The sequence below is a fragment of the Vespula pensylvanica genome, chromosome 4 (assembly GCF_014466175.1).
Source record: "Vespula pensylvanica isolate Volc-1 chromosome 4, ASM1446617v1, whole genome shotgun sequence".
NCBI classification, from domain to species: Eukaryota; Metazoa; Arthropoda; class Insecta; order Hymenoptera; family Vespidae; genus Vespula; species Vespula pensylvanica.
In genome coordinates, this window is record NC_057688.1 from 10235045 (window position 1) to 10245861 (window position 10817).

Sequence of the window (10817 nt, forward strand, 5' to 3'; positions counted from 1 at the left end):
TCGTTATCGTCGAAAAGAGGCGCGATAAAAAGAAAGAGTGCCGTACCAAAGTGTCGATAGAAAAAGAAAGGAGGTGAGTCGATATAGAAGAAGATAGAAAGGAAGGCAAGAGTGCGTATCTCTCTACGTAACGACGTCTCTCGGATCGAAGAGAAAAAAGAGATAGCGAACGAATTTTCTTTTCTACCAAGTGGCTACGATACGTTCTCTCGCGAAGGAACGTACCGATATATCGGCCCCTTTATCTTTCTCCCTCTCTCTTCCGCTTTTCCGTTGCCTGTTTCTAGATAACGCTTGCTTCTTTCGCGCGCTCGTTCATTATCTGGAAGGAAAAGAAGAGAGCCTGCTCCGAAGTCACAAACAGCGCGTACAGCAGAGAGAGGGAGAGAGAGTGTGAGATAGGAGAAACGTGGAGGAATCTTGTAACTTTGTAACGAGCCGTTTTGTGACAGCTTGTTGATTCGAGATTTCATTGTAAACAACTGTCAGATGGCACGCTTGGATCTCGTCGGTCGGTCTAGACAAGAAAATGATAGCGATTGCAATTGTAACAGCGGTGGGCATAATTATTTCATGACACAACCAAAGACCTCGTCTTTCTTAATCTTCCCGTGGACTATAAAAACTTACGATGAACCAAAGGTATTTGCAATAGCAGGTATACGACTTGAGAAACTAGACTCGTAGACAAGGCGACGCAAGTTGTCGGTTGGACAAGTCATAGTTTACGAAACCATTTCTGGGATTGACGTTCCAGTAAACGGTCTACTCTTTATATTCCTAAAGATAACGATCAGAATGTATTTCTATAAAACATATATAAATTCTATAAAACATATATATTGGCTTTACGACAAGCACAGTTTGGTATCGAGGGAAGAAACTAGACACGTTGGTTCGAACGGACTTTGTTGAAACTTTAATAGAATCTTGTACGAAAGTCGAAGAGTTCTCCTTGATCGTTAAAAGTTGTATTTATTTGTCACAAAGGATTAAAGAGTTACAACTAGATAAAAGAATGTAGTTTACGAACGATATCTCCTGATAAAATCAAAAAGGGGAATTTACGGTTATCCGCGACAGGAGAATTTTCACGCTCGTTATCGTTGAGAGAAGAAGAAAGAAAGAAAAGATGGTCGATGGAGAGAGAGGAGCGAGCAGCGAGCAGCAAACGCACGTGTGGGCGAAGCCGAATGTTTGCTCGAGTTGCAGCGACGATTGCATAAGAGCGTGCGACGGAGACTACGAAAGTCTCTATCTCGCTCTCTTTCTCTTTCTCCAAGCTCCTTCGAGCTCTTCGGCTCGTTATTTCTTAAGCCCTTTACACACCGCTTACGCTTGCCTATCTTTAGCGTTGCTTCTTCGTCGATCGAACGAACTACTACCGGACGCATTCGCGCGTCGCGTAATGCAAGTTTAACGATGGAAATGGAGTTTTAATAAAATCCATTCGTCGATCGAATAGTCGATAATTTGATATCGCACTTTACTACGAATCGATCTTATCGTTCCGCTTAGTTTCGTCGGGAGACGAAAGATCGAACGATCGAACAATACGGCGGACGAGAAAAGAGGGTTTTTTCGTCGACGGCTTAAAAAAGGTCGAAAGGTCGTTGACTCGGAGGATTTCGAGATACTTTCTCGATTGCTAAATTTATCTAACGGTATTGCGAAAGAATCGATCGGACCGATGGAAAACTTCCGTCATTGTTATCAAAGTATAGCGAGATCCGACGCTTCTTTGCTTATGCTCGCAACGCGACTCGTAAATCGGAATAAAACGGTTTGGTCCGATACCGCAAGAAAAATCTTTTTCTCGATAAATAACGAATGCTTTATTGAAGCGACTCTCTCACCGAGAGAGAGAGAGAGGTGGGGAGGGGGGGAGGTGGAGCTCGTCATCGTCGTAAACCGATAAACAAAAGTTATCGCTTTGTTCGATCCTTCGGTAGAATAAAGGCACGTTCTTGCGAGAGTGAAAATCTTTCGAGCGTATCTCCGATCGCGTAGCCGCGATTCTAGCGGCAAGTTCGATATTAGAACTCGAGACTCGCGATCGGCGCACCGATCGTCGCGCCGTTCGTAGATAAGGTAGAACGTAAATACTTTTATTAGAATACGACGAGCCGCCGTCCCTGCGATCGAAAAATATTTGGCGCGCGAATTATCGTCGGACCGCGTGTACGTTGGGAAAGATCAAGTAAGATCATCGAGCCGGGACTCGTGCCGAATACTCGCGAGAGAGAAAGAGAGAGAATTTCTAAGAGAGCGACTTTTAAAGAAAGTCCGCGAGACCTTCGCGCGTGCGTCCGCAATTGCCTAATTTTTGCGTAAACACGCTCTCTCTCTCTCTCGCGCGCGCATGTGCGTGCGCATGTAAACGCGTCGCGTATCGTAAACGGCATAAATTCGAGGGAAGATTAAAACAGGTAAAACGGTCGAACGAGGAGCAGCCACTTGGGAATAATTTCGAACAACGAACGCGCAAATTTTAGGGATAGAAGTTGAAATAACTCTATTATCGGTGTTTAAAAAATGGAGTTGTAAAAAGGAGTGACGATCCAGGTTTGACGATCCAAACGAGGTGGTTCGAGCGCGGAGAATAGGAAGAGGGATGCAGGCCGGATTGATCTACAGGAAGCCGTCGACGATGATGACGTCGAGCCAGGGCACCGGTGCCTTCGACCGATCCGCAGCAGGGAAGGAGGAGACCGCTAACGATAAGAGGAAAAGCGCGGAACGAGACTCGAGAGAGACGATACACTCCGGTCATTTCATGGTTTCCGATTTCGAGGCGGAGGCGCAGGACGACGAGGACGAGCTCGCCGTTCCCGTTCCGGACGAGGAAAATGGGAAATTGGCGATCATGACGCCGGTCGGCTTTTCCCTGAAAAAATTCGTCGGCGGCGGTACCTTCGACGACAAACCGAACTCTCAACAGCTTAGCATCGAGACGTCCTTGAACAAGCTCTTTCAATGCATGTCCTTGGCCTACAGGTGAGTCTTCTCGAGGTTCAAAGGAGGAGATTCCTCTTCGACGATCTCTCTTACGATCAGGGACACGTTGTTTCGAGCGTCGTGGGCTCGAACGCCGGCAACCGGACAAATGCTACCGAATCGTCGGCGGTCGGTCAACGAGAAACGAAATTAATGAAAGCGAGGCCGTAAAACCGCCGTACACCGTAGCGGAGAGACGGTGCCGTTGAAGGGTGCGGCCTTGCTTTTGCCTTTCTGCCAAACTCGGTCAGAAGGAAATCGACCGTTACGATTCTCTCGATAATACGCTAATAAGATCCTTCCCCCCCCCCCTCGCCCCTCCTCTCCATCCCCGATTCTCGTTAAAGCGCACACAAATTTATCAAATTTATCAAATTTATCAAATTTATCGAATTTATCTTCGCGTTTGGTAAATACCGCGTTATCAGATAAATGAAGTTTTTCCACTACGACGTTCGCTAGAGAGAGGGAGAGAGAGAGAGAGAACGCAAGAGTAATTGGGATTTTCGAGCGTCGTAATTCTCCAACGATATCGTCGGGAATCGTTAAGGAGATCGGTCTCCGGAGTCGAGCGCGATATAGAATCCGGCCCAAGTTTGTACGGATTAATCTCTCTTTCTTGCTTATCTAATCGCTCGAGTTACCAGAAAAATCGAAATGACTAGGGTCCGATGCCAAGGTGAATCTAATCGAGATCTCGAGAAATAGTCGCAGCCGTGCGAAGAGGCGATTTTTCCTATTTTTCGCGCGTCTCTTTCCACTCCTCGCTTTCGATCGCTTTCGAGTTCGGGCCATCTCGAATTTGCCCGAGAACTTGTCCAACGACTTCGACTTTCTGCAACGTTCGATGTTCGCACTTGGTTCACTGACTCGATCGTTATTTTCAACGTCTTCTTACGCCTTACGTAAGCGATAACCTCGCATTCGTACGAACGCGCGTTCTCCTATCGCACGATTTTTTTTACTCGTTTTTAGACGGTATCGTCATCTCGCAATCGATATCGATCGCGATCGAGCTACGTATTTTCCGCGGCAGGCTCTCGTAGCACTGCTCGAAATGGCGGTTCGATTCGAATAGCGGAAAGTTAACAAAGTCGCGTGACCCGCGATAAAGGGGTCTTCTTAAAGTACTTACGTAGGCGCGTACTTCTTTACGAAATATTCGAGTATCGCGATACGCGATATAGAAGTCATTTCGGGAGAGAGATCTAACGGAGCTCCTCCTCCTCCTCCTCCTCCTCCTCCTCCTCCTCCTCCTCCTCCTCCTCCTCATATTCCTTCCTCTTTCTGCGTCGATATAATATAATACCACTTGGACTAGAATACGTTTACGTAACGCGTTTGATAATCCATCCGCGCTCTCTCCTCAATCGTCACCCACGATTCTTTCTTACGTAACTTTTCGAGAACGTTGATAAAAAGATGTCCTCCCGCGGGAGAACGCGCGATTTTCCCGTTTGCTCTTCTCAAGGCTCCCGACGCGCTTCGTCCCGCGATGGTACCGAACGCGGCAACGCCAACGGAGAACGACGCTACCCCTTTTCGCACCGCTTCCTTCCGAACCATCGTGAAATGGTGAAATACGTGAAAGCGTAACGTGCGAAGACGTAAATATAAGTTACGTGCGTAAACTGTAATCGAGGATAGACGATAGTCGCGTTGCTACGGTATCTCTCGCGGTCTCGATAGAACGAACGAGAGAAATGTATGCACGTGGATGGGCGGGGTCTCCGTTAAACTTTCCACCGTATAAAAAGCGATAAGCGCGACCGTTTTATCGATCGCTTTCCACTCCCATCGCGATTGGCACGCGTTGAAAAATGTAATAAATAGAAAGAGCCAAGTACGCCGTAGCCGTATGACATAAGGGCATTCGAATTTGTTCCAGACAGAAGCTGACGTCGCCCAAATGGAATCGCTTCAAAGGGATCAGACTGAGATGGAAGGATAAGATCAGGTTGAACAACGTCATCTGGAGATGCTGGCACATGCAGTGTGAGGAAATAATAACGAAGGAGAACCCGATCGTACTCGAGAACGAATCCGCTTTGTATCCCTCCTTCTCTCGTTTGCTCGTAAAAGCAAACCTCGATCGAGAGATAAATTAGGATCGCGATCGAACGGCGACTAAGGGCGTCCCCACGAAAGAGTAATCGCCGAGAAGGAACGGTGGAAAGCTTTTTCGTAAACCCATTTCGTGTATATCAGTTTCGTCGACGGCTCGTCGCTCTCGTTTCGATATCTCCGCAACGCGCGCGCCTCGTCTCTCTCGACGATGAGCTAGCTATCTCTTTCTCGCTTCTTTCTCTCTCGTACTCTTTCCATCCGCTCTTACCACTTACTTCTTACTTACGTTCGCTCGCTCGCTTGACTATTTCGCAAGAGGCTTCGCGCGTCTCCTCTTTGATCGATGGTCGAAACTTTAGATAATTTATTTCATTCCACGCTCTTCTTCCTTCCACTCGACGTTGAGCAGTTTTTCTTCTCCGTCGATCGATCGAAGGATCGGCCTTTTCGATTTCGAACGAGTTTGAAATTTCATCATAAACTTTTGTTCCCCCTCGACGAGTTTTTTCGAATATTTCCCATCGATCGTCCACTTACCTCGTGTACACGTGTATAGCCTTCGCGCGAGCCTCAAACGATCTTTAATCGACTCTTCTTCAATCGACGAGAGAAAAACGAGTTTCGCCCAAAGTTTCTGGCTTCGTTCGTTATGCCGCACGATCGCCGTTTCGCATAAATCTCCGATATTTCGCTTTATCGCGATGATCGGGGATCGCGCAAGCGTGGAATCGCGCGCCTCGCATTTACTCTTCCTCTCTTCGCTCGCGCGCGTTAACGTCGATCAGTGGACGGTGAAAAAAGAACAAGGGAAAAAAGGTTGAGAGTCGACGTTGTAAGGTCGGAGAAAAAATCTTTTTTTTTTTTTTTTTTTTTCCTAATCTTGGGAGAACGTAGTGAGAGGGGGGGGGAGATATCATCTCCCCCATATTTCGTGCAAAAATGGCAAACCGACAAAAGATACGTCGACGCAAAGCATCGGCGAGCGAACAAAGCTCGCGTCTCGACGCGAAAGCGAATTCGTATTAAAGGCCCCGCTTGGAAGAACCACCGTCGCCCTCCTCCCTCCTTCGTGGGAGGAGGAAGAGGAGGAGAGGAGAGTTCTCGGATCTTCGCACTGTTCTCTACGCGTCACGATCGCGTACTCCGCACACTTTTTTGCTTCGAGACACGAAGCTTGACTTTGACTTAAACGTTAAGAAACTTTTCCTCGTGTCCCTACAGTTATACTGAAACAAAACACGTTGGTGTGCCAGTTTGCGTCGCCCCTCGACGTCGACACTCATAATAAGCCGGAGGTAAGAATAAGTAAATTTTCTCCAATTTCTTCCTTTCGATTATCTTTATTCCTACGTACGTTTCTTCCTACTCCATTTGATTTCGTCTCTTCTTGTAATTTTTCTCATCAGGCGGTCGTCTTGGAAGGCAAATACTGGAAACGAAAACTTGCTGCGGTTACCGCGGAATACAAGAAATGGCGCATGTTCTACAGAAACAAAATTCTTGGTTGGACGAACAAGGATGGTACCGAGGTGGTACGTCGTTTCTTCGCAAAATCTTTCGCAAATCGCAACCTCGAGGAATGTAAAAGTTTCTCTAAAGGATCGGATCTTTTACAGATGGAATCGATGGACACCCTAGATTGGAGCAATGGCATGGAAACGTCGGAAAATTTTGGCACGAGTACGGCGAACGCGTATGGGGCCACAGGTGGTACTCACAGCGGAGAGAGTATGATGGTTGACGAAGACTATATGGAGCTTATGACAGATACTCTGTTCTCCACGATTAGTTCGAATCAACCTATATACTTTCCGGATCCCAGAGAAATCGGTACTTGTCGTCGCTGTCGCTCGTTAACTTTTGCAAGAGTTAACTTTTTTTTTCTTCTCCCCCCCCCCCCATACATATCTCCCTCTCCCCGTGCTCGTGTTTTCATTCTTTTCTTTTCCCCTTCAACGATAAGTACAAACAAGAATGTAATAGAAAAGAAAAGAAAATACCAAATGCTCGTTATTCGTACAGCGCGCGGAGCGAGCCTGGCAGATTTCATTCAACCAAGCTTGGGGCCACTCCAACCTAATCTAGACGATTTTATGGACACCCTCGAGCCTTTGCAAGGTAACGGACCATTCGTTTCGATCTTGTCGCGTTGCAAGTAACTTTGTATCGTCGTTTTATCGCACGCGGGCCAAACTATCCTAATCGGTGGGTCGAATTTATAGAATTCTTAAACTCCAAGTTACCGCCCGTACCGGAAGAGGAGGACATGTTTCGAGGCGGTAGCTTAAACGCCAGTTATCCCGATATCGATCTGATGACGCCGATCAATCAGATGAACGAACTAAACGAGGAGGCAACGTCGAAGGACGAACGATCGTCGACGGTCTTGTCCGAGGAACGGGGAAACGGCATGCAGAATCTTCATTATACCGGAAAGATATATAACCAGTCCGAAGCAGCGGAGTCTAGCAGCGTTTACAGGAATGACATGTAACGCATTCCCCCTATATTTCTATTTTCATCATTTTTCGGTTTTAAACGACGCGCGGACGCCGCGCAGCGGTTTACGAAAAATTATTCTTTTCTCGAACATAGGGACGTAGAGATGAATTACAGGGATGCCGTGGAAGAAAATTTTGAGAGGTCGACGGCGACGAGGACGACGAGGACGGCGACGACGACGACGACGACGTCGACGACGACTACGACGACTGCGACGACGACTACGACCACGACGACGACTACGACGAGTAATGGTCAGTCCACGCGAGAAAAGATCCGACAAGAGAATCGTCGATCCGGTAGAATGAGTCGCGTGATACAACAGACGCACCAACAGCAACACGGTCAACGAGCCGACGCGTACCGGCAGGTCGTTCAGGCCGTTCAGGCCGTGCAAAGCGTGCAAACGGTTCAACGAAATTCGGTCTACGAGCAGCCGAGCCAGCAACAATCGTACGCCATGGAAGTACAAGCGGCGGTGCAATTGGCTCCCGTCGACAATCAAATACAAGTCGCGACGTTGAACGATCAGTCCGTTGTTAACGCGACACAGATCTCCTCGATGGCCGAGGTTCAAAATTTGGTAACGGCCCAGCAAAACTTTGCGCAAAGTAACGCGGCGTTGCCCGGCGCCCAACAGCGGTCTATGAGATCGTTACCACCGACCCCTCCGATGTCTTCGAAGCCTTATAAGATCGTCCAACCGCAACCGAACGCTTGTTACAAGCTGTCAAACATCGGCCAAAACTTTAATACTCAGCAACAATGTAAATTCGCCGGCAATAATTTCAAGGTACGTAAGCGCTCACGGTTTTACTACGTAACCGTTAATCGCCTATACGATATAATATTGACGTCAACGAGATCACGCCCGATTTATTTTCTGACCGACAGACGCATCCCGCGCAACAAGTCGTGTCGGTTCCAACGCAACAACCAACGCAATCGCCTATACTGTTACAGTGCAGATCTTCCGGATTGGATCTTACTTTGCAACCGACGAAATTAGTAGCACAATCAATCCCAACTACGTCGGAGAAGGAAGTTTTTGCGGTGCCTAAGGTTCGTTCCGATTTCTATATACCTCGAACGTGTACCGTCGTACCGTGTCACGATAAGAAACGTAACGTTCTTTATTCGAAACCCGATCTATTTTCAGTACCAAATGAAGGCACGAAACAGATCGAGAAGCAGTTCTTCCTTGATACCGCCGAGGATGAACCAATTGCCCTTGGCCTCGGCAGTAAGCGACCCCGCTCTAAATTTAAACAACAATGTCCTGCTTGCGCACCTCCTTACGAACAGTACGTAACAATATGCCGTCGCATTTAAACCCCTTCGATTCCATCGCGCCTTCCGCGAATTCGCTCTCTTTGCAAATTTTTCTCTTTCCCCGTTTAGATACGTCCGGTATATGTACGATGAACGCCCCGACCGACAAAATAATACCAACGACGAATCAATCTAATACGGTGAAACATATATTACCCATCTTACCGCCTACGGCTTCGGCCACCCAAGTAACGACTGCACATCACATTGCGACGCCAGTCACGGTCCAAGCTATACAGACTTCCTCCATACAGGCGTCGCAGCACCAACAACAGGTACGTCCTTCGGAGAGCGAGAGCGAATCGTTCTTCGGCAAAATCGATCCAACGTGTTTTCTCTTCTTAGGGGATACAATCGAGTTGCGGTCAACAGATTCTCTTGAACGCGAACAATCAAACTCATCCATCCCAGAATAGTCCTGGCTCGCCCAAGGATCATTCCAACGCGCCTAGTCCTCAAGCCTTGAGCCTGAGTCCTCTTCACAGTCCGATGAGTATCGGTAGTCCTCTGTCGCCAACGCGAAATTACGTTAAAGGAGAATCGGAACGTGGACAGTACAAGGAACAGAGAAGGGTTGGCCATATCCATGCGGAACAAAAGCGCAGATACAATATTAAGAATGGCTTCGACATGCTTCACAGTTTAATACCGCAGCTCAATCAGAATCCCAACGCAAAACTGAGTAAAGCTGCCATGTTGCAAAAAGGAGCGGATTATATCAAACAATTGAGGGCGGAGAGGAATCAGCTTAAAGAGGAGATGGACAGTTTGAGACATCAGATCGAGTGCCTTAATACTTCTATTAGGTAAAACCAACGTCAACTATATTTTCTTCGATATATCGTAAAAGAAATCCGTATGCAGAATCCCATTGATCGTACGAAGTAAATAAATTTACGTATACGTGGGATATGCGCGCGTACGGTAACCTTTGCCGATAAATCCTACCGATTGTATTTTCTTATTTCTTTCTTTCTTTTTTTTTTTTTTTTTCTCTCTTTTAATTGCTCCTCTAGCAATTGTCAATCTATGCTTCCTGCGACGGGTGCCCCAGTCTCGAGACACAGAACTAATAAGATGAAGGAGATGTTCGACGAATACGTGCGTACTCGTACTCGAGAAAATTGGAAATTTTGGATCGTATCCTTGAAAGATCTTCCGACAAATAATTCTTCAGACGAATCGTCGAAAATGTTTTTTTTCTTAACGAACTTTTACAGTTTAGCATTTTGCTTGAACCTTTAATGCTCTCCTTCAATACTTCGGTATCAACGGCGAGCATCGAGGACCTCTACAGAAGTACAATATTATGGGTCGAGCAGCATTGCTCGCTCGTCGATCTCAGGCCAGGTTTGTAGCAAAGCGCCTCTTAAATGCGCTCCAAATTCATTAACTTTGCGTTTACGTTTATGTCACATTTACATCGTGCCTATGTACTTTCGCAGCCGTTCTCAACTCCCTGAGGTATCTCTGTACCGCCACTGATATTTTGGCGGATCCTGGTCGCCTACCCGAGGAAGCACTAGCGGCAGTTAATCGAACGGAACGACGGCGATCCATACAGTGACGATCGAGTTTAGACTGCAGATCTCTTGGAAAAGCAAGCGCGCGAAATAGCTCGTAGCCACGTAAAGATCGAAAGTTACCTTACCCAGTAAGGCTTAGCCCTTGGTTCGCGAAGAACGATCAAAAGGATGCTCGTATATTTTTGAAAAAAAAAAAAAAAAAAAACTTTTCTAAGCGCAATCCCTACATTCAGGATTTTTCATAAAATCCATATCGCAAAAAGATATATCATCATTTGATATTATCGATCGATCGCGAAAAAGAACGTACTCGTACGAACGAGTAAAACCATTTGCATATTTCCCGCCTTCCGCATCGACTCGTCTCTCCATACCTAATTTTTCTCATTACGC

General features: G+C 46.9%; 1 protein-coding gene across 4 annotated transcripts; it reads left to right on the forward strand.

Moving 5' to 3' along the window:
• The first annotated feature begins 21 nt into the window (after nt 1–21).
• Nucleotides 22–10748, forward strand: LOC122628890 (MLX-interacting protein-like). Of its 4 annotated transcripts, XM_043811713.1 has the most exons (16): nt 22–73; nt 2566–2997; nt 4886–4992; nt 6286–6359; nt 6471–6596; nt 6681–6894; nt 7087–7182; nt 7287–7554; nt 7660–8359; nt 8461–8628; nt 8726–8870; nt 8968–9173; nt 9244–9704; nt 9915–10038; nt 10119–10248; nt 10344–10747. In XM_043811713.1, the coding sequence occupies exons 2-16, from the start codon at nt 2615–2617 to the stop codon at nt 10463–10465; spliced, it is 3324 nt and encodes a 1107-aa protein (XP_043667648.1). In that variant the 5' UTR covers nt 22–73; nt 2566–2614; the 3' UTR covers nt 10466–10747. The 4 variants fall into 4 exon arrangements, with proteins under 4 accessions (XP_043667648.1, XP_043667650.1, XP_043667649.1 ...); XM_043811715.1 differs by lacking the exon at nt 22–73 and having other exon boundaries at nt 2397–2997; nt 8530–8628; nt 10344–10748; XM_043811714.1 differs by lacking the exon at nt 22–73 and having other exon boundaries at nt 2398–2997; nt 7681–8359.
• Nucleotides 10749–10817: the final 69 nt, after the last annotated feature.